At 47.0% G+C, this 24,364-nt stretch overlaps 1 protein-coding gene across 1 annotated transcript; it reads left to right on the top strand.

The window, feature by feature from the left end:
• Window positions 1-240: 240 nt before the first annotated feature.
• NDUFA1 (NADH:ubiquinone oxidoreductase subunit A1) lies at window positions 241-23,524 on the top strand. The gene is made up of 3 exons (XM_029607829.1): window positions 241-507; window positions 8,771-8,860; window positions 23,408-23,524. Exons 1-3 carry the CDS (start codon window positions 406-408, stop codon window positions 23,426-23,428), a joined length of 213 nt encoding a protein of 70 aa, XP_029463689.1. The 5' UTR covers window positions 241-405; the 3' UTR covers window positions 23,429-23,524.
• The last annotated feature ends 840 nt before the right edge of the window (window positions 23,525-24,364 follow it).

Here is a 24,364-nt window from a genome sequence, read left to right on the forward strand (position 1 = left end):
TTTGCTGTGCTTCTTTTCTTTTATTCGTTTTGCTCATTTGAACCGAAAAACAGCATTGGCGGTACTTGTAGTCTTGCTTCTTTCATTTGCACTCAGTTGTAGAGAAATCAACCTGCAGCAGAGAGAAATATAAAAACATCCTGGAGTCTCCCTCGAGACTCCATCGCTTGGCAACGTCTGCATTATTTCCCAATATAAGCACTGGCGGGGGGGGGGACCGCGTAAGAGCGATCAGCTGCTCGGGCTGGTCCCAGAGCAGGTCGCCAAGTCGAGCGTCCCCCCGCCCCACCTGGGCACTTGGTTCAGGCTCGGGACCTCTCGCGAGAGCTGGAGCCCGCGAGCCTGCGCAAGGCAGTGTGGACCGGACGGTGACCCTGGAAGTGAGCCGGAGCCGGAGACGCCAAAATGTGGTACGAGATCCTGCCCGGGTTTGCTATTATGACCGTTTGCTTGATGATCCCCGGGTTATCCACCATTTACATCCACCGCTGGACCAACGGCGGCAAGGTGAGAACCGGACGCTGAGGCCTGGAGCCGCCTTCGCCCGCAGTGTTGGTAGCTAGATGCCAACAGTATACAAATTGTCAAAAAAAAAAATCCATTTTTGCCTCCAACGCATGCTCCAGGAGGGCACCCTGTCCCCGAGAAAGTTTCCTGACTGTGCTCCCGAATTTCCCTTAGAGTCCTATACCATGAACTCCTATATTCTAGAACTTCTTTCTGCTGCAAAAGGTGTTGTACACTATTAATGCATTTCGGGTATTTGATGGGCTGGAATGTGCAAACTTGCCTAGGTGACTAAAATTCGGCGCCTGTTCTTGGAGCCATGTCTGGATGGAGGATATCTGTTTATGTACAAAACTATAGTGCAGTTGCTTGCTAGTTATCACACACAGTATTTAATAAATAAAATACATTGCTCATTTATTACTTTGGTTTAGAAATCTTTTAAATATTGTAAGAAGCAGTTATGATTTTTGATTTCTCTCCAGTATTAGGTGCCATCACAGCACCAGACTTGTTTTAAACATTTGTCAGTACCAGCTATTTTACACTTACAAAGCCACACACAAATCTAAATTCCCAGCTGATAGGATCACAGAAAATATCATATTTTGCTTTTCCCATTGATAGCAGGGCTGAATTAGCCATGTTGTCATGGGGATCTGTCAATCAGGTCCGGGAGGCGGAGCCTTACCGAGCAGAGGCCAGAGTTTTGCCCTCTGCGGCTGCGCAGGAAAGTAACAGATTCTCCTCAGTCTGTTCTTTCTCCTCAGCGTTTTTTGTTTTTTTCAAAAAATGTCTAAAAAATTGGGCTTTAAGCACTGCAAATGTGGGAAGGTGATGTTGGTCATGGATGGCCATGACCGATGTTACCGGTGCCTCGGGCCAAATCATAGTCAGAGACTGTGAATTTTGTGCCCGAATGTCACCTAGGGCCCAAAGACAACGGGCCTATAGGATGAAAGAGCTATTAAACTTGTCGGAGCCTTTGGAGGCTCACTCTTCACCAGGGCCCTCGACAATACCGGCTCCATTGCTAAAAAGAGCAGCGTTGTGGGATCCTCGACCCTCCAGACCTGGAGGTAAGGACTTGCCATGACGCCCTAGGCTATCGGATCAGGGACTGGGATTCGGCCTCACTATTAAAGGTGGCGCCGTCCTCAAAACACCGTCCGCACAAGACACCAGGAACGGCGCAAGTGGCGCAGACGGCATCGACAATGACGCAAGCAACGCATATGGCGCCCAAGACACCTGCGCGCACGGCACCACAGACATTGGCGCATACGGCGCAGAAACACACAAAGCACCGACGTATAGTGTGTCGAGGAGCCCGGTGCCACGGGAACACACTATGACGCCGACTGCGCAGAAGATTACGGCGCCACAAGATACGGAGCATGGGGCACAAATAACGACACCAACGACGCAAATATCTGCGCATACGGCACAAAAGGCAACACATAAGGCCAAACCCTCATCTCACCCAATACAACATGGGTTAAAGAGAGGAAATGAGTTTCCAGCGGTATCTCATTCCACCTCTAATGATTCAACACCAAATCGCTCTTTTACTTCATGGTCCTCAAAATCCACTTCTAAAGGATACAGATCAAAACATAGAAGACTATCACCATCTGGAAGCAGGATCCGCACATGAACATCGTCGGGCCATCACCATAGGCATTCACATCACTCACACCATAAAAAGGCTTCACAAACAAGTAGAGCGTGGGAAGTAAGCCCTTCTACTTCTATTTCTTCTCATACACAGGGTACCAAAACCTTATACAAATCAAACAGGGAAGTAATACAAGTTACTTCCTCCAATGCATCTACATCCTCAAACAATTCTACTAGGACTACAGAAGGCAATAGAGGGAAGAAGCATGATGTCCCACATACTCTACCTCAACCACCCCGGTGGAGTCTAAAGCACGTGAGATACTTAAGCAGACCGGTCATTCAGCAATGCCTCCTCAAACAAAAGAGGCATTTTTTCAATTATCTCATTCATTAGCAGGGTTTTATGAAACCCTTGAATCATCCTCTAAGATGTCTAACGACCCATCTGCAAGTTCCCCGGAACCGAGTATACATATTTCCAGGGAACCATTGGTGGAGCCTCAGTCATCTCCAGTAAGATATCGCCCAACTTCACCAATTCAAAATCCAGATACGCCAATGGATTCCATGTCTCCACAAACATCACCATCCGCACTACCGGATTCCCATCGGACCCACAAGAACAACCGCAGGAACCGTATTCCCCTCCAGAGGACCTTGCATACCCGAAATTTTTAGAAAAACTGGGTACGATATTACACCTGGAGGTCCAAAAGGAGACTGATCCTAGAACAGAGACCTTGGGTCTCCTGAAGATTTTTGATGCTCCAGGAGAACCCACGTCTCTTCCACCGCAAGACGTCCTACATAGCGTCTTACAGAAATCCTGGGAAACACCATACTCTCTGTCAGCGGTTTCAAGAAAGACAGATATAAAATTCCATATGCAAAAAACATCACCCTGTTCTATGCCACAATTACCGCACACATCAATTGTGGTTGAGTCTGCGATGCAAAGATTTAAGAAAGCAAAGACACATACCTCCTATCCACCAGGCAAAGACAACCGATGTCTAGATGAGTTTGGCAGAAAGATGTACCACAATGCAATGTTAAACGCCTGCATTATGCACCATCAATTCTATATGGTACAATATCTATATGAGTGCATACAAGCCACAAAAGGTATGCTCTCCTCAACGGTAGACCAGGTTACCACCACCTCTCCATGATATGGAAGAGTGTTCTAGACACCTTCTGAGGGTGATATATGAAGGATTTGAAACATCTTCCAGGGCGTCTGCAACAGCCATTGCAGCCCGCAGGATGGTATGGCTGCATCCCAGTACTATACGGGAAGATTTGCATGAAAAACTAGCTAACCTCCCGTGTACGGGAGACAACTTATTTGGAGAACGATTTCAGGAAACAGGCAAATTAAAGGATGAAGCTCTAGCGGTTCAGTCCTTGACATCACAACCTCAATACTCAGCTACGCGTCGGTATTACGGAACTAATCGTCGACAATTGTATGCCCGTAGACCCTACAGGGCTTACCAGTCATTTCGCACACCGTCGTACCCATCTTACCAGCATCCTCAAACTCAACAACAGACCCCAAATCAACGTAGGGTAAGCCACGAAACCAGAGACAGCCGACCCAACAACTGGCAGCCACGGTAAAATCGACACCATCTTTTTAATACCTCAGGCACCACCACAGCATCGAGCACCATCTGGCAGAATCCATTCTCGCCTAGCAGCCTGGGAGAGGATAACATCCGATCAATGGGTTTTAGAGACCGTACGACACGGTTTCCAACTTCAATTTACCACAAAGCCCACATTACCTCACCTTTCCACTCCAAAGCCTCAAAGGTCCCAACCACAACTCTGGGAGGAAATTGCTTTACTTCACTAACAACAAGCCATTCAACTGATTTCCCCGAGAGCCCAAAACTTAGGGTTTTATTCCCCATATTTCCTCATTCCCAAGAAGTCGGGTGGCCTTTGTCCCATACTGGATCTTCGAGAGTTGAACAAATTTCTGACCAAAGAAAAATTCGAGATGGTATAGTTGAAATCGATCCTACCTCTGATTCAACCCAACGATTGGATGTGTTCCATCAATCTGAAGGATGCTTACACACATTCCAATCCATCCATCTTCTTGGTGTTACCTATGCTTTCGTTACAGGCGTCAACATTACCAGTACAAGGTTCTCCCCTTTGGACTATCGGCTGCACCCAGGGTTTTCACCAAATGCATGGTAGTGGTGGTGGCTCATCTCAGACAACAGGGTATGACCATCTTTCCATATCTGGATGATTGGTTGATCACCTCAGCCGAGTCATAGAGTGCTTACAGGAATTGGGGCTGGTGATCAATTTTCAGAAATCAAATCTACAGCCAACACAAAAGCTACAATTCATAGGAGCATGCCTGGACACCACTCACAACCGGGCATACCTACCAAACTACAGGATAACACAAATTCGTCAACTTCTCCATTTGTTGAACCACACTCAAACCTTCGGCGAGACAAGTTTTAGTAGTCCTAGGCCACATGGCGGCAGCTATTTTCACGGTTCCAAACACCAGGCTACGCTTGAGACACCTGCAATGGGGCTTAAAACGTCAATGGAAACCACACTCACAACCATTGACACACAGACTATCGCTAACATCCGAGATGAGAAAGGACATAGCATGGTGGTTCCTGGACTCCACCCTTTCCAAGGGAGCATTATTCAGCCCCCCTCCTCACAATGCAGTCTTAACAACAGATGTGTCTCGCAAGGGATGGGGAGCACATCTCGAGATTTACAAAACGCAAGGTTTATGGACAATCTCAGAGCAGACCCTGCAAATAAATTTATTGGAACTCAGAGCGATTCGAAATGCTCTACAAGTGTTTCAAGACCACCTGAAGGGCTGCAAGGTCATGATCTACACGGACAATCAAGTGGCGATGTTTTACATCAACAAACAAGGAGGGTCCGGATCATGGTCCCTTTGCAAGGAAACCCTGATAATCTTCGAACACGCTCACCGACATTGCATACATTTGCAAGCAACTTATCTACCGGGAGTAGCAAATACAAGAGCGGACAGGCTAAATCACATCTTTCATCCTCACGAATGGGCACTTAATTCAGACGTAGCCCACAACATCTTCGTACAATGGGGGACACCATCGATAGATCTCTTTGCAACGGAAATCAATGCTCAAGTTTCCAAATTCTGCTCAATAAGACCCAGCCCGCTCAGAGTCGCTCAGGATGCCTTCCTCATCCCGTGGACAACAGGCCTCCTTTATGCCTTTCCTCCCATACAACTCATTACCAGGACAATTCAAAAGTTCATAGCAGACAGAGCTCAACTGATACTCATAGCCCCAGCCTGGCCCAGGCAACCGTGGTACAGTTTCCTTCTCCGACTGTCCATCAATGACCCAATTCGACTACCGAATTGCTCAGATCTACTGTTCCAAGAACACGCTCCTGCACCCGCTACGCTCATCTCTCCATTTGACAGCATGGAGATTGAGAGGCTCCTTTTAACAGAACAGGGGGGTTTCCACTTCAACACAGTTCATCTTGTTAGAATCCAGGAAACTCTCAATGAGGAAAAATTATAGCTATAAATGGAAGCGCTACCCTACCTGGTGCATTTCCAAGGGCATAACACCATTGGACTGCTCACCTGAGCTACTCATGGATTGAGAGGGGGAAAATTTAAAAAAAAAAAATATTGTGTGCTAAACCGGCTCTGTCCCCGGGGGTCTGTGCGTCTTATGGAGCAAATTAGGGGAGTGCATGACACTTTTTGGATCTGGGGAGGGCCATTTCGGTCCACTCCCCAGATCAGAAAACTTTTATCTTTCTCTTTCTGTGGGAACCCCATCCCAACCTTTAAATTAACAACCCCTCCCCCCCCCCCCACCCCAAGACCTGCCAAAAGCCCCTGGTGGTGGAGCCATCTCCTGCACTTGGGCCATCGGTTGCCAGTAATCAAAATGGCGCCGATGGCCCTTTGCCCTTACTATGTCACAGGGGCTACCGGTGCCATTGGTCTTCATACACTATACACAGCTGGTCTGGCAACATCATCCATTAGAGTTCATGTTAGTGCCATAGGGGCATATCATAGACCAGTTAACAATATTCCTATATCCAATCACCCCTTACTCTCTCGTTTCATTAAGGGGTTAACTCACCATCATCCTCCGATCTCTAAGCCTCCAGTTCCGTGGAACCTTAACATAGTTCTTGAACAGCTCATGCTTTCCCCGTTTGAACCCATGGCGCCATTTTGATTACTGGCAGCCGATGGCTCAAGTGCAGGAGATCACTCCCGGACTGCTCCTGGACCCCCGCTGGGCCACCAGGGACTTTTGGCAGGTCTTGGGGGGGGGGGGTCAGGAGGGTGGGGGGTTGTAGTTAGTTGTTTGTTTTTTTTTGTTTTCTTTTTTTATATTCGCTCCATAAGACGCATAGACATTTTCCCCTCACTTTTGGGGGGAAAAAAGTGCATCTTATGGAGCAAAAAATACGGTAGTTTTATTAGATTAGACTGTTCTAGGTTGGTTTGTTTTGCTATTGTATAGAACAGTGTTAGTGATCTTTTGGTTTATACTAGGTTGGTTTATTTTCATTTTCTCTTATGTAAGAAGCAAGCACATACAAAACAGGGATTGCCAAAACATGAAAATGTCACACTCATAGAATAAAGGACGATCAATGTGTAAATGAGCATACATGCTTAGTAATTTGTTAACTTGCAGATAGCTTCCAACTCTTGGGTTAGAATCCCTGCAGAGAACTGGCATGAAGAGTTGATGGGCGAAGGGGGAGGAAAGGAGATTTTGAGTATCAGAAGATTAAAAAAAAAATAAAAAATGCAGAATTAGAAAAACTATTTCTGATACAGTTTGGTGGCACTGGGCAAACAATTTGCTGCTTCTCACCCAAGTCAAGAATACTGGAAAGTGAATTTTAATTTGTGTTAATTACTGTTTTTCAATCTACCAGACAATAATGTAGGTGTTAGAATGAATAATATATCGCCCTCTAAGTGAGATTTTCTCCACTCCCTCTCGGCCTTGTGGATCAACTTCCTCTGCTCTACTAGATGCTGAGAGAACCAGGGGTTCCATTTAGAAAAATTGCACAACCATTTTTCCTTAAGTGGTGCAAATCGGTCATATACTTTGGATAAACAGTTACCATTTCTCTATTGAGTCTTCAATGGGAGCTACATCCCAGGTTGGGTCTGCAATTTCAGATACCAGTTGTGAAGCAAAATCTTTTGCATTCACTTTGTGTTGCTTAACCGCTTAATATGGAAGTTACCTTTGCTTTGTATGGAGCATTGTATTCTGAACACAAAACGATCTGTAATCTTCTGGACCCATAACTGGGGACATACTACAAGATCCAATACATAGCCAGCCCTATGTCTAGGAACAAATAGCGGATGTGCACAACCTATAGCTGACAAAACAGATAAACATGTTTGAGTACAACTTGAGAAAACATCATCCATATAAATATTAACATCTCCAATAAATATTTGCAAAAATGCAAGGTTAATGACATGATAAATTCCAGTAAATTATTTGTCTTCAACTAAAGGACATGGGGGTAAGTAAAATAAAACACCCATTCCTCAGTCCTGATCAAGAGGATTTCCACACCGGGGGGAGAATCAAATTGCACTCACTGGACTTTCAAGGTCCTCTTACATTTTATTTTGATTTATATTCTGCCTTTTAAGTGACACTTCAAAGTGGATTACATTCAGGTACTGTATGTATTTCCCTGTCCTGAGAGGGCTCACAATCTGTTGTGGTCCTAACCAAAAATCCTCCACCCTGATTGTGTGACTTGCTGAATATAAGAATAACTGGATGGGCATGCCACATTAAGCAAAATATAGTCAGTCATGGTGCTGCAGTATAACATCCACTACATATTCATCCTTGTTACAAATTGATCTTGCGTTAAAGCCAGTGTGCAAATGTGTTTCCTCTGTGGATTTGACTAACATTCATCAAATCAGGGGCAACCCTGGTTAAAAACTGCTGTGCTGGAAGATCCCTATGCCAGGTGGAAATCTTGCATACCTCCCCTTCCCTCCAATTACCAGGATAACATGCTCCATACAAGAGAAAAATGACAGAAATAAATATACTAGCATCATAGCCTTTCTCTCGATAGGTTAAACTTACGGTGACTAGCACCAACAATAGAAGCTAATAAGTAAAACTCACAATCCAAGTTAAAAACCAAGCAGCCAAGGTCTCGGGTCCCACAAAGAGACAGAGGCCTGCCTAAGCAGGCTGCCTTTTTTATACAGATCCCGGGGTCCTTTAATGATGACATCAAAAGCAGGCGACGCCTCTTGGTAGCTTTTGGTAACTGCTGGAATTCTGCCACCCTGCTGACTGTTATAAAATGTTGTACTTCCTTTCTGTTTTTCAAGTGATGACTTGATTCCACCACGATTCATATCAATGTATTGATCCTTCCTTACATCCATATCAAATAATGTTTTTTTCTGTTTTTGTTTAATTAGCTGCTAAATTCCTGTTAATTTCTTGTAGTTTCTTAATTGTATTTCCCTTTTGCTGTGAATGAGCAAAAGTGTATTTTAATCCAAATGCGGTTGGGTTTTGGTTTTTTTTTCCCCATGCAGGAGAAAAGAATTGCACGATTTAAGTACCAGTGGTATCTAATGGAAAGAGATAGGCGAGTATCTGGTGTTAATCGGTATTACAAATCAAAGGTAAGTTTGTCCTTGTTTGGGCATTCGGTCAATTTGTAAACCTAGGTTTTCAAAATGCAAAACTTGCACAGTTTTGTGTACCAAAGTTGTATAATCTTACATTTCTGTACTAAAAATATATTTGAATAGACCAAATAATTTCACAATTAAAAAAAAAAAAAAAAAAAAGCTAATTGAGCAAAAAATATATATCTTTATGTAACAGATATTAATGGCGTTTGTTTGTAAAGCACAAACGATGTATTTGAACGTGAGTTTAGCAAACATAGCAAAGGAAGATAAAAATCAGTGTGTTTTGTAATCCAGACTGAGATGGGCTTGGATTCTTAGTAATGTACATACATATTTTGGGTGCCGATAGGGAGAGGTCATTTACTATGTTACTGTGAGCGCAGTCCAAAAGATATGTCCTCTTTAAATTTAGGTATCCAGTTCTTGGACTTTCGCCAGGCTCTGGTTTGCTCAGCACTCCACTCCAAAAAAAACAAAAACCCAATAGAAAAATGGCTGAGAAAATTCAGCCAAATGGGACAAGTGATGTCATGGGATTGTGCATTAGTCATTTTATGTATAATCAATGTATAATGGTGCACTTGAGCATCACTGAAAGTTTAGCATACTTGAAATATAAGAAGACAGTTGTGTCAAAAGTATGTGCAGGGTTTATGATCGCTAGACAAAAATTACTGGTGACCAACTCATTGAAATCAAATCACTTGAATTATTTCATTTGTTAAATCTGGGACAAAATAAGGTATTAGCGTTTTCACAGTCCGTTACAATTCTGTTAAAGAACAAGGTGCTGGACTGCCTCCATCGCTTGACTGCAGTGCAGAGGATTCTTGTTTCCATTGCCTGTCCTGCAGGATTCAGGTAGATCAGAAGTAATGCGAACTTGGGCTAGGGTTAACACCTGGCCTCAGGTTAATCGAACAGGCCCGTACAGTCCAGGTCTAAGGGAAGTCGGTGGGGAAAATCGGAACGAAAAATCCATGAATTCAGTGGGGCAAAAGAGTGGCTGGATTAGCCTGTTGATCTGAGATGAGCTTGGTCTCCAAGTGGGAGGGAAGACAGCTGCTATTACTGGATTGACACCTGCTGGCAGAGGAAAGATGTTGAACAGTTACAGTCTCAGAGGAGACTTCTCTTCCAGCCCTTGACCAGCAAGGGATCCTGAGATGCACTGGCTCAGCCATTTGGTGTAGATGTGGGGGAATGAAGGAGGAGAATTTGCAATTGGTCTGTTGCAATAAGCATTGCAAGTCTAAAATCCTGCAATACAATTGAGAGGTACATTCAAACAAGATACCATATAAACATGATTTGCCATACTGAAACAGACCAAAAGTCCATCGAGCCCAGGATCCTGTTTCCAGCAGTGGCCAATCCAGGTCACAAGTACCTGGCAGGATCCTAAGGGATAGATAGATACCAAGCTGCTTATTCTAGGGATAAGTAGTGGATTTCCCAAGTCCACCTTAATTATTTATGGACTTTTCTTCCAGGAACTTGTTCAAACCTTTTTTTAAATCCAGCAAATGCCCAACAAAAATAAGAATAAGTAGAGTCTAAGAAAAGATATTGTGGAATAATGATGTCTTGAGGCAGATAAACATTGACTCGGTGCTCATTCAGAATAGTGGACTTCTCTATTACATTAGGTTAGCTCTGTAATTGTATGGGGCCCATCACATTGATTCTAGTATTATTCCTATAAGCCTGATCAGGGAAACACCAGTTTACTAGAAACAATCCAACACAATACCAGTGGAAATATTGCTTACTCTTGCTACAAAAATATAATCTTTCAGGTTTTTCAATTCTTGAACATAAACTATTTTTTGTTGTTGGAGGAAGACCTCAGTACTGGAGGAAAACACCACAGACTGAATCCCAAGCCAGTTGGTGCAATCACTGGTCTATATTTTTGGTTTATAAAAATAAAGGAGAGGTTTTTCTAGACTGAGCAGAATTTGAGTTGCCTGTCTGTGCTGATGAGAGAGAGAGCAGCACAAAGGGAACTGCTGGGGTCCTCCAACATACATGCCAGTTTCTCTCCTATCCTGCTCCCCACCATTCTGTCAGTTCCTCCTTACCTCTTACTCCAAATACCCCAGAACAGCTGCTGTCTTTTGGAACCATTTGACTGTCGGTGAGCTTGAGTCACACGATGCCCAAACCCTCATTCTGTTGTCATTGGAATACAGGCAACATACAGCTTAAATTCACCGAGAACCACATGGTGCCAGAAGGCAGTAATTATTCTTGAAGGCAGTGATTGTGGGGGGATTGACAGACTAGTGGGGATGGGGGAGAGAGACTTGTACCCTGGTCTCTCTATGTGTTAGGATGAGCTGGGGAGGTGGGAGAGAGAGTGGGTGGATGAGATGAATTGGGGTGGCTGAAATGGTATTCTTCATAATGCCTTCCGGTTAGGGCTTCTGGTTTTCAGGGATTTACTGCGGATCCTGAGAGGACCTGAAGACAGGCTAAGAGAGAATTTGAAAAGAAGTTAGCCATAGAGGTAAAAACGTTTTAAAATATATCCGAAGCAGAAAGCCTGCAAGGGAGTCGGTTGGACTGTTAGATGATCAAGGGATTAAAGGGGCACTTAGAGAAGATAAGACCATCGCGGAAAAGATTAAACAATTTCTTTGCTTTGGTGTTTACTGAAGAGGATGTTCGGGAGATACCTGTTCCGGAGAAGGTTTTCATGGATAATGATTCAGATGGACTGAACCAAATCACTGTGAACCTGGAAGATTTGCTAGGCCTGATTGACAAACTGAAGAGTAGTAAATCACCTGGACCAGATGGTATACACCCCAGGGTTCTGAAGGAACTAAAAAATGAAATTTCAGACCTATTTCAATTAATTTGTATCCTATTATTAGAATCATCCATTGTACCTGATGATTGGAAGGTGACCAATGTAACCCCCATATTTAAAAATGGCTCAGAGGTGATCCAGGAAACTAGACCACTTAGCCTGACTTTGGTGCCGGAAAATTGTTATAAAGAATAAAATCACAAAACATAAAGATAGACATGGTTTAATGGGATACAACCAGCATGGCTTTACTCATGCCTCACAAATCTACATTTTTTTTTTTTTGAAGGGGTTAATAAACATGTTGACAAAGGTGAACCAGTAGATGTGGTATGTTTGGATTCATAGGACAAGGTCCCTCATGAGAGGCTTCTAAGAAAACTAAAAAGTCATGGGATAGGAGGTGATGTCCTTTTGTGGATTGCAAATTGGATAAAAGACAGGAAACAGAGAGTAGGATTAAATGGTCTGTTTTCACAGTGGAGAGCGGTAAACACTGGTGTGCCTTAGAGTTCTGTACTTGGATCAGTGCTTTTTGATATATTTATAAATGATCTGGAAAGGGGTACCACGAGTGAGGTGATCAGATTTGTGGATGACACAATTATGCAGAATAGTTAAATCTGAAGTGGATTGTGGTAAATTGCAGGAGGTCCTTGTGAAAGTAGAAGATCGGGCTTCCAAATCGCAGATGAAATTTCATGTGGACAAGTGCAAGGTGATTCATATAGGGAAAAATAACCCTTGCTGTAGTTAAACAATGTTAGGTTTTATCTTAGAAGTTACCACTCAGGAAAGAGATCTTGGTGTCACAGCTCAGTGTGCTGTGGTGGTCAAAAAAGCAAACAGAATGTTAGAAAATTATTAGCAAGGGAATGGAAAATAAAACGGTAGATGTCATGATGCCTCTGTATCACTCCATGATGAGACTGCACCTCCTGTGTAATTCTGGTCGCCACATCTCAAAAAGATATAGTTGCGCTGGAGAAAGTGCAGAGAAGGGCATGGAACGGCTGCCCTATGAGGAAAGGCTAAAGAAGTTAGGGCTGTTTAATTTGGAGGGGGGGAATATGATAGAAGTCTACAAAATCATGAAAGGACTTGAACAAGTTAATGTAAATCTGTTATTTACTCCCTCAGATAATAGAAGGACCAGAAGTTAGCAAGTAGTTCATTGAAAACAATTCGAAGAAAATTCATTTTCACTCCGCGCATAGTTAAGCTCTGGAATTCACTGCCAGAGAATGCGGTTACAGCAGTTAGTGTAACTGGGTTTAAAAAAGGTTTGGATAAGTTCCTAGAGGAAAAATCCATAAACTAATTCCTAGCGTGTAGCCAGATGGACTCGGGACCAATGGGTCCCGGGACCTGCTAGCAGATAGAGACTGAGTCAGATTTCAAAGCTGATGTCATCCTAGGTGAACTCCTGCAGTGACTTCAGTCATTCAGTATCTTTCCTTCTCCTAGCAGATGTGGCCTGTCTCCCTATCGGGAACACAATAGTCCTTAGAATCAAAAACGTTTTACTTCTAAATTGGAGCATATCTAGCCCCGCTCTCCTGCGGTGATACGTAATGGTCCCTCCCCCAGTTGAGATTTCCTGAGGTGATTTCCGAGATCCCTCAGAAGTTTGCCTTGGTCTGATAGCCGGTACCAGGCGTGGACTTGCAGCGGGTGCAGGAAGCCGAGCGCAGCAGTGACAGCCTATGCCCTCTTCCCTCGCACACGCAGGTATGCATGTCCCAGAGCACCTAAAGCGCCTGTGCACCTTTTGTGCCCATAGAAGGTGCACAGGACCGCGCACCAACGCGCTCGGAGGTGTGTCGTCCTACGTGCCTAGCGTGCCCCAAGCTTGCGCGCTCCTGTGCACATAGCTGAGCACATAACTGTGCACTCAACTGGATGCTTAACTGAGTACATAACAGAGTGCTCCATGGAGCACTCAGCTGAGCGCATAACCGTGGGCAGGCACCCACGCACAAACTGTCTCCCTACTTGCACGGGTCAGGACAGAATTGTGTGCACTTGAGCTCAGGCACTACCCAACTGAATGCACAAGTTGCAGGAACTATGACTCCGGCAGCTAAGAAGCACAAGCACCACTCTTTGTGCCACCTGCCATATTGGGCCGCACAGCTTGACCTTGAATCAGCACTGTGAGGAGGCCTGGGGGGGCTGGACTCTCAGAGCTTCTTCAGGTCCGGCCCCTCCGTGTTCAAGGACGGGTCGGCCACGGCCTCTGGTAGCGCCCCAGACCTGAGCAACCCCAGGCCTGTGTCATCTTTAGGAGAGGGTGGTTCAGCATCCTCTACCCCAGCTCTCCCTGGGCTAAGTATGGACCCAGTGACCTTTTTTCTTGGTTGGAATTATTTCAGGGCCTTCAAGCCTTTGTTCAGGTGCAGTCGACTGCTGCCCTTACTCGGTCTGAGCCCCAGCTGGGAGGGCCTCGTCTTCTCCCCCCCCCCCCCCCCCCCCCCCACCAGCCCTACCAGCATACCTCGGGACATGCCTAGTCACACCAAGGACATCCCTGACAAGGACCCAGACACCACGGACAACGATGGGGATGCAGATTCATTGGAGGATGGGGAAATCCCGCCAAGCCTGGAACCTTACCGGACCATGCTAAGGTTCTTCCACAGAGATGAATTGCTGGCCCTTGTGTCCCAGAATCTTGTTCTGGGAGTGTCTGGCACGGATTCTATGTTGGAACCAAAAAGGAACCCCATCTTGGTGTCTCTATGGAAATCCTCTTACTATTTACCAATGCTGAAAGCCATCCAGGAGTTGATTGACTTGGAGTGGGACGCCCCAGAGGCCAGTTTTAAAGGAGGTTGAGCCTTAGAGGCCCCATACCCACTGGACCCGGCAGCCAAGTAACACCTGCGCTTCCCGAAAATAGATGCCCTGGTCTGCGCTGTCTCGAAGCAGACAACTATCCCAGTAGAGGGAGGAGCAGCATTGAAGGATGCACACGACAGGAGGTTGGAGTCCATTCTTAAGCAAGCCTTTGAGTCAACAGCAATGATACTGCAGATCGCCTCCTGTTGTGCCCTGGTGGCCTGTTCATGTCTGCTTCTCTCGGGAGAGGCTGATAGCTCTGGGGTTGCTACCAGGAAGGCGATGGAACCCGCCACAGCCTTTCTAGCTGATGCAAGTTCTGACCTGGTGTGCACCTCAGCCAGAGGAGTAGCCTTAGTGGTGGCAGCCAGAAGACCGCTATGGCTGAGAAATTGGTCAGCTGACGCAACCTCTAAAGCAAACATCACAGAGATGCCCTTTAAGGGACTCCTTCTATTCGGAAGTGAGTTGGAAAAGCTTGCCAGTAAGTGGGGAGAATCTCCGGTGCCTCGGCTACCGGAAGATAGGAAGAAGAGGTCATAAGGCCCCCCCCCCACCCAGGAGAAGTCGGGCTAGAGGCTCCCAGCGCTTCTGGCCCTACAGAAACCCACCATTCCACACTTCTCGAACTTCGGGAAGATTCCAGCCCTTTCAAAGCAGACAACCAAAAAGAGGAACCGGCTCGGGCTCCAGTTTGGCATGAAGCTGGGCCGACCCATCCATGGGGGCCGGCTATCCCTCTTCTATCAGAGGTGGGTTGAGATTGCGTCGGACAATTGGGTTCTGGACATCATACGAAAAGGATACGCCCTAGAATTTTGCAGCATCCCTCTAGACACATTCATGATGTCAACTTGCCATTCCCAGCACAAAAGACTGGCTGTGGAATCCACGCTAGTAAGGCTTCTCAGTTTGAGGACTATAATCATGGTGCCCACACCCCAGGAAAACGTGGGGTGTTATTCCATCTATTTAATTGTACCTAAGAAGGAGGGGGTCATTTCACCTCATCCTGGACCTCAAGAGCGTCAACTGTCATCTGCGGATAACCCACTTCCGCATGGAAACTCTTCGCTCCGTCATAATGGCTGTTCAGCCGGGAAAGTTCTTAACATCCCTGGACCTCTTGGAGGCCTATCTTCATATCCCAATTCATCAAGACCACCAGCGTTTTCTGCGCTTTGCGGTACTCGGTTGCCATTATCCGTTCCGGGCCTTTCCACCTGGCAACTGCCCCCCCCCCCCCCCCCCGGAACTTTCTTGAAAATTATGGTGGTTGTGGCAGCGGCACTAAGGAAAGAAGGTATCCTGCTATACCCTTACTTAGACAACTGATTGATCTGGGCAAAGTCTTCAGAAGAGAGTCTCCAGGCAACCAGCAGGGTCATGTCTCTACTCCAGGAACTTAGTTGGAGTACCTGGGAGTCTGGTTCGACACCAAACAAGGCAAAGTCTTCCTTCCTCGATAAGGAAGCTGACGCACCAAGTGTGCCGACTCACTAACGCAATACGCCTCAAGCTGTGGAGCTATCTCCAGGTCCTCAGCCTGATGGCGTCAACACTGGAGGTAGTGCCATGGGCGAGGGCACACATGAGACCACTCTAACACTCCTGATGTCAAGTTGGAACCCTCTATCTCAAGACTATTCGATTCGCCTCCACCTATCGATGGAAGTATGTTCTCTGCTCCAGTGGTGGCTACTGGAAGCAAACCTAAGCAAAGGGGTAAGCCTGTCCCACCAAACTGGCTAGTTCTCACGACGGATGCAAGCCTTCAGAGTTGGGGAGCCCACTGTCAGGAATTGACAACACAGGGCCGATGGACCAAGGAAGAGGCATGCTGGAACATAAACCCTCTAGAGACCAGAGCGGTCAGATTGGCGTGTCTACACTTCAGCCACAGGCTCCGGGGTCAAGCAGTCCGTATGATGTCTGACAACATGACAACAGTAACTTTTATCAACCGCCAGGGAGGAACCAAAAGCAACTAAGTATCTCTGGCGATAGACCCCCTTATGGAATGGGCGGAACTAAATCTGTAAGGGATTTCAGCCTACCACATAGCAGGACATGACAACGTCAGGGCATATTTCCTCATCAGGGAGAGTCTGGATCCAGGAGAATGAACGCTGTCACAGAGCCTTCCAACGCCTAGTAGATCGCTGGGGCCTTCCATCCATAAATCTGTTGGCCACATCCCTCAATATGAAGGTTCCCCCGATTCTTCAGTCGCAGAAGAGATCAACACTCCCAAGGAATCTATGCCCTAGTTCAAACCTGGTCAGAGGGGGGCCTACTGTACGCTTTCCCTCCATGGCCTCTGCTGGGCAAGGTCATCCCCAAGATCGAACGACACAGAGGGCTAGTCTTCTTGGTGGCCCTGGACTGGCCCAGATGCCCGTGGTATGCGGACCTGTGGAGGCTTCTGCTGCAGAGCTCCCTACATCTCTTCCAACAAGGGCCGATCCTCCACGAGGACCCGACTCGATTTTGTCTTACGGTCTGGCCCTTGAGAGGGCTCACCTGAAGAAGCATGAATACTCCTCAGGTTTTATTGCCACCTTGCTCCGTGCGCGAAAATTCTTGACGTCCCTGGGGTACATGAGGATCTGGAGAGTTTTTGAGGCCTGGTGTGACGATTGCGGGGTGCCCGCTCGGATGAACAAGATCCCCCATGATACTGGAATTCTTACAGGACGGTCTAAACAAAGGGCTGTCTCTCAACTCCTTGAAGGTTCAGGTTGCCTGTTTCAGAGGCGAGGTGAACGGAGCCCGCTTAGTTATGCATCTGGACTTTAACCAATGCCTGAAAGAGGTTAGACACCTCCGACCGCCCTTAAGGTGGCCGGTCTCCCCTATGGACCCTCAACCTTGTATTGGACTTCCTGGCAGGGACTTCATTCCGGCCATTGCGAGCTTTGTCCCTCACCTTCTAATGCTGAAGACCATGTTTTTGGTGGCGACATGCTCTGCTTGTTGCATCTCTGAACTACAGGCACTGTCATGTTGGGAGCCGTTCCTCCGGCTGACTCCAGGAACGTTGCAGCTCCGCACCGTTCCTTCCATTTTACCAAAGGTACTCTCTGAGTTCCACCTGAATCAGTCCATTTCCTTACCATCCCTGAATGGACTCGGAAGACTACTGCCTCCTACGCCACTTAAACGTCTGCAAGCTGTTGGTACGGTACCTAGAACACACTGAACCGGTGCGCAAGACGGACCACCTATTTGTCCTTCACACTGGAAAGAAACAAGGCGAGGCAGCTTAGCGAGCTACATAGCCCACTGAATCAAGGAAGTAATCACGGGAGCCTACGTAGGGGCAGGGAAGCCTCTACCCCTTCAGATGAAAGCTCACTCCACTAGGGCTCAGGTGGTATCTTGAGCGGAAGCTAAGCTACTATCTCCCGGCAACATGGTCTTTGCACAACTTCTCCAGGTTTTACCACTTGGGCGTCCAAGCCCAAGAGGACGCAGCCTTTGCAAGGGTGGTGCTAACTGGACCACTGGCAACCTCCCACCCCGTCCAGGAGTAGCTTTTGTACATCCCATTGGTCCTGAGTCCATCTGCTACACAAAAGGAAATGAAGAAATTACTTACCTGATAATTTTGTTTTCCTTAGTGTAGACAGACTCAGCTTCCCGCCCACGGCTGCCCACAAATAGTGCCAAGGGAGCGCACATGACCCTTATCCTCAAGGGACTATGGGTAAGCCATCTCCCTATCCCTGGATCGGGATTTCTACGGGTTGGCTGGGATTCAGCACTTATGTCTGCGTGTGGCTATGGTCTCCGGCCTTCAAGTTTTTTTAATCAAGTCTTAATCAAGTTTCTCAATGCTTAGTCCACAATGGGTTTTGAAAAGAATACTGAATGGCTGAGGTCATGGCAGGGGTATATCTAGAGTGACGTCAGCTTTGAAATCTGACTCCATCTCCATCTGCTAGCAGGGGAGCACATAATCCATTGGTCCTGAGTCCATCTGTCTACATTAAGGAAAACTAAATTATCAGGTAAGTAATTTCTCCATTAATTAATAAGCAATAGTAGCTTGAAATCTGTTTAATGTTTGTGTTCTTGCCAGGTAGTTGTGACTTGGAAACAGGATACTGGGTTTGATGTCCCTTGGTCTGACCCAATATGGCATATCTTATGTTCTTATGGCTGCTTGCATCTGCTGGGATTTGTAGCAAGAGCTGTAGATGCTACTGTGCTACTACAGCTTAGAGAGCTCACTTCAGGCACCAGAAAATGCCAAATCCATGAAAACTAGAATCTCTAGTTTTATTTCCTGGGGAAATTCTGTACCAGACACTTAAGAATTCTGCATCTAAGTAAGACCTTTTTTTCTGTCTGTATTGTAGTTTAAGGTGCTGATGTAATAAATGTGTGGAAAGCGGGCGCTCACTGAGGGGTAGATTTTTAAAAACGGCGCGTTCGCGTACTTTTGTTGGCGCACCAGTCGCAAACAAAAGTACGCTGGATTTTAGTAGATATGCGCGTAGCTGCTAAAATCCAGGATCGGCGCGCACAAGGCTGCCGATTTTGTGCAGCCGGCGCGTGCCGAGCCGCGCAGCCTGCCTCCGTTCCCTCCAAGGCCGCTCCGAAATCGGAGTGGCCTCGGAGGGAACTCGCTTTCGCCCCCCCCCCCTACCTTTCTCCGGGGATTTACGCCTCCCGGAGGGAGAAGTAAATCCCCGCGCGCCGAGACGCAACCTGGGGGCGGTTCCGGAGGGCGCGGCCCCGCCCCCGACACACCCCCCTTGAAAAACACCGGGACTTACGCGAGTCCCGGGGCTCTGCGCGCGCCGGCAGGCCTATGGAAAATAGGCGCGCCGGCTCACAAGGCCCTGCTCGCATAAATCCGGGCGGATTTACGCGAGCAGGGCTTTTAAAATCCGCCCCTGAGCGCGTACTTTCCTAATATGCGCCCAGGCAGCTCTCCTGGGTGCGCAATGCAATATTTAAATGAGGGGTCATGCTGCCAAGGAGGCGCGAGGGATAATTGCGTGGCTCCTTGGCAGCAGGCGCCCAGGAGAGGTGGCTGTCAGCGGGTTAGGAAAACGGACGCTCAGTTTTACGAGTATCCGTTTCCCTAACCTGACCACCAGCACTTTTTACTTTTTTTGGTTCCTCCAACTTAATATCACCACGATATTAAGTTGGAGGATGTACAGAAAAGCAATATTTTCTGCTTTTCTGTGCAACTTTTTGGGCTGCTGAGAAATTAACACCTGATCTGGGCACGCATTCATTTCCAAGCGTAAAAGTGTACGGGTCGGGCTCACACATTTTTTTTTTTTTTTGATCAGGGAAGAATAACTAATAGCTTCCTCATCATGCATTTGTATGTAATGAGCACTGAGTTTTGCTGGGGATTGGAGGTGCATTTTGGATACGCTAATCCCCTTATTGTATAAGGGGCTTTGGACGTGTGTCCAACCAGGGGTTAAACAGTGCGCTCGGCTGAGTGCACTCTTTTTTTTTTTTTTTTTTTTGTATCGGCCCCTAAGTTTTTAATCAGACTGTGAATCTTGTATTATTTTAACAATGGGTGCAGAATTTTGGAGACTGTAAAATGCACAGAATATTTAATTATTTGGTGCAGAATTCTGCCAGGGATATAGTAAATGAGGCCATACAGTCATCGTGCTGCACACAGGAGCAGTGTGAGTGTTGGAGGTAATTGTGCAGGGCTAGCATTGATGCCAGTTTGAACTCCTTTGCCCCTTGAGGCTCTGGTTCATGCCGTTTTTTCTGGTAGACCCAGAATGAGAGATGAGCCTTAGCAAAGCTTTATTCTTGAAAGATTTGCCCAACAGACAGAAAATGGACATCACCCCCTTACCACTGAATAGGACCCGCATAAACCACTTAGTTTCTTGCTTCTGCAGCAGTGTACTCATGTTGCATTGAGTTGATTTTGCATGGAGAGATAATGTCTTTAAAGTTCATGAGAAAAACATTTTATTTCCTAGCGTGTAGCAGATGGACTCAGGACCAATGGGTATAGTGTGCTCCTGATAGCAGTTGGAGAAGGAGTCAGATTTCAATCTGACATCAGCACTACATATACCAGTGCAGGCAGCTCTGCTCTTCAATATTTCTCGGACTCCTTAGCAGTTCGGGACTATACACATGCTTGCACAGCGCTGGAAAATCCAGACCAAAGAAGAAAATTCCAAAACAAAGAAGAAATAATCTTACTACAGACGAGCCCCGCTCTCCTGCGGTGATACCTAAGGGTCCCTCTCCCAGTCGAGAGTTCCTGAGGTGATTTCCGAGATCCCTCAGAGGTAATCCTCAGTCTGGTAGCTGGTTCCCGGCGTGGACTTAGCCCCCAGGAACGGGAGTGGCTGAGAGGCAGCGGGTGCAATACTGAGCGCGGCGGTGAAGGTAACTTTCCCTCTTCCCCCCACAGCCGGAGACCGCCTGGCCCGAGACCGGGAAACACAAAGACGAGGTAAGGTAGAAAACTTTCTTAAAGTCTCCGGTCTCAGAGGCTCGGATAGCCGCACAGATCACCAGCCGGCATCTGTCCTATCGGGTTGATCAGCCCCGTACGGGCTAGACTCTAATCCGGTACGAGGGTCCTCCCACGTGGACATCCTTCAGGGGGGGGGGGGGGGCGTTTTCGCCATCTTGCCCGCGTGGTCATCGGTGCCATTCCCTCCCCCTCCTCGATCACCGTACTGTCCGCTTAACTGAGCCATGCGCACAGCGGCGAGCCAAGCGCATAACCTACTTGTGCGTTTAGCGGCGTGTGCATCTCTGTAAGCGTACATAGTGGCCTGCATGCATATCTTCGCAGTTTGCACACACATCTTCGATGCCCTGGAGCGCATATCTAAGCCACCTGGTGCACGCATCTAAAAGCACAGACCAGTCTTGAATTACCCTACGAGTCCAAACCATGGCACCACTGGCCAAGAAAGCCAAGACACAAGTCCTCTGCCCAGCCTGCCACCTAAGATTTGCGCAACACGAGGAGGACTCTGCCCTGGGCCTACAGTGCGAGGCAGCCCTGGGGGGAACCAGGACAAGGCCCCCCTCGGCCAGTAGAGGAATCCGGCTCCACCAACAATAGAACCCTGGACCTCTCAAACCCCGGCTCGGCCCCTTCTCAGTTGGGCCCCTCCGGGAACGCTGCTGGCTTCAGTATGGACCCAGGAACCTTTTCCTGGGTAGAATTCTTCAAAGGGCTGCAAACCTTTGTCCAGGCACAATCGGTGCCACCGGTGACACAGCCACAGCCTCCACCAGAAGATCAAAACCTTCCAGGCCCCTCTCAGCCTCCCCGAGACGTGCCCTCTCAGGACAAAAGCCTCCTCAAAGGGGACAAGGATACCTCTGAGGAAGAACCAGACTACCTGGAGGAAGGAGAAATCCCTCCAGGAATGTAACCATACCGTACCATGATGCGTTTCTTCTCCAGAGATGAGTTACCAGACCTCATGTCTCTGAGCCTGAAGGAGCTGGCCATCCCAAGCACAAGCGCCTCAGTGGAACCAAAGACGAACCCTCTTCTGGTCAGTCTGTCAGGCCTCACGCCATTTCCCATTGCTGCAGGCCATACAACAACTGATCGACCTGGAATGGAATGCTCTGGAGGCCAGTTTCAAAGGAGGACTGGCCCTAGAAGCCCTATATCCACTGGAACCCTCAGCCAAAGAACTCCTGGTGTTTCCCAAAGTGGACGCCATGGTCTGCGCTGTCACGAAGCACACTACCATTCCAGTCTAAGGAGGAGCGGCACTCGAGGATGCCCAGGACAGATGTCAGGAATCCATCCTTAAACAGTCATTTGATGCAGCAGCTATGTCACTACAGATCGCTGCCTGCTGTGCCGTGGTGACACGTGCCTGCTTATCACTTGCCAGGAACGCTACCACTAAGTGGGCCATGGGCAGCCTCCCACCCGGTTCGGGAGTAGCTTTTGTACATCCCATTGGTCCTGAGTCCATCTGCTCTACACGCTAGGAAATGGAGAAATTACTTACCTGATAATTTCGTTTTCCTTAGTGTAGACAGGTGGACTCAGTTTCCCGCCCACGGCTGCCTCAAAATACGGAAAATCTCGGGTGACAATCCCCGAGAGCAAGACAAGCACGGGTAAGCCAGACTTAGACCCATAGTTACCGGGTGTCGGCGTTTCTCGGTTGACGACATTGGCGGTCTCCAGCTACAAATCATGTCAACTAGTTCAAGTTAATAAAGTTATCCAAACACTCATATATCCACTATTGCTTTTTGAGGAGAATACTGAAGAGCAGAGCTGCCTGCACGGGTATATGTAGGCTGACATCAGATTGAAATCTGATCAGTCTCCAACTGCTATCATGAGCACACTATAACCATTGGTCTTGAGTCCATCTGTCTACACTAAGGAAAACGAAATTATCAGGTAAGTAATTTCTCCATTCCACAATTTAACCAAGGTACATCTGTGCACGGCCATGCGAAGAACCTGAGTTCAGTTCTGCTCCCTGTGTTGGCCAGGGCTGGAGATGCTGCAGAAGTAGCATTCACAGCCTCTGGGGGGGCAGGGTCATAGTCTTGGCCAGATTCAAGGCCCATGGTTTCAGGGTCCCTGGGAGGAGGAGCCCCAGTGCATGATCTCTGACTGTTGCTGTAATGGCTGCACTCAGTGAGTTGAGAATGGGACTATAGGGGGAGCCCCCAGTTGTTGTAAATGAAGGCTTATGGTGCCAGCTTCCAGTCTTGATTCCAATGGAGCTTCAGAGGAGCCACAGGAAACTCCTAGACCCTGTCCCACCTCGCCAAACAAAAGCAGTCAATGTTTTCCATATGCATGATATATAAGGTAACAGGCAGATATTGAATGTCTCTTTTCATTCTTTCTTCTTGTGTTGCAGGGGTTGGATAACCTTGACTAAGAAGACTGTTTTCTGAATAAAATATTACCTGTTGGAGAACTCAGCTCACTGGTATTCTATAAGTAAAGAAGCTTGGAAAATAAAATGTAAAGATCATTTCAGTTGTGCGACTTAAATGTGATTTTGGGAAGAATGAGTGTGTTTGGACTGAGTTGAGCTTAGCACATGGGATTCCTAGATCTTTGCGTGCTATTCATTTATTTTATTTATATGATACTTTTCAGGTAATTCAAAGCGTATTAAATTCAGGTACTCTAGGTAGCTTCCCTGGCCCTAGAGGAGTCACAATCTAAGTTGGTACCTGAGGCAGTGGAAGGTGACATGACTTGTCCACCATCACTGGTTCTCAGCCCACTGCTCTAGGCTGCTCCTCTGTATTCACCATTTTCTGTTTATTAAGCAGTTGACATCCTCTGTTCATATGGCCATCAGCCATGGATTTGTATGATGTCACACCAGTAAATATGTTCTTCAGGTCTTTCCTCCCATTTGACCCCGTCACACAGTAGTTCTGGTGAGGATCTGACATTTTCATAAAATTTCCTGTTTTGTAACATATCAGTGCTCAGTAAAAGGTGAGCTAATTTAGTAAATGCAGCATCCGTTTCCAGTGTGTTAATTGAAATTTGAAGGAATGTTTGACTTGAAACCAGCCCATTTGTTTCATTAGTTGACTGGAGTTTGAACCTTACAGTGCAGTCTGCAGGGGTTACAGGTAAGAAGGAAAGAGCAAGCCAGGATTTGGAATAAGAATTCAACTTTTTAGCAATAGTGTGCTGGGCAGCAAGCAATATCGACACCATTTCTCTTGCTTATGTTAGTTTGCTGAGCTGAGGCCGTGCTCATGCTAATGCCCACAGTCATAATCCAGTTTCTCCTGTTACATCCATCTGAGAGCAGTGGACAAGATGCAGCGCAATTATTACTGCCTCGTAA

The sequence above is a fragment of the Rhinatrema bivittatum genome, chromosome 6 (genome assembly GCF_901001135.1).
Source record: "Rhinatrema bivittatum chromosome 6, aRhiBiv1.1, whole genome shotgun sequence".
Classification (NCBI taxonomy): Eukaryota; Metazoa; Chordata; class Amphibia; order Gymnophiona; family Rhinatrematidae; genus Rhinatrema; species Rhinatrema bivittatum.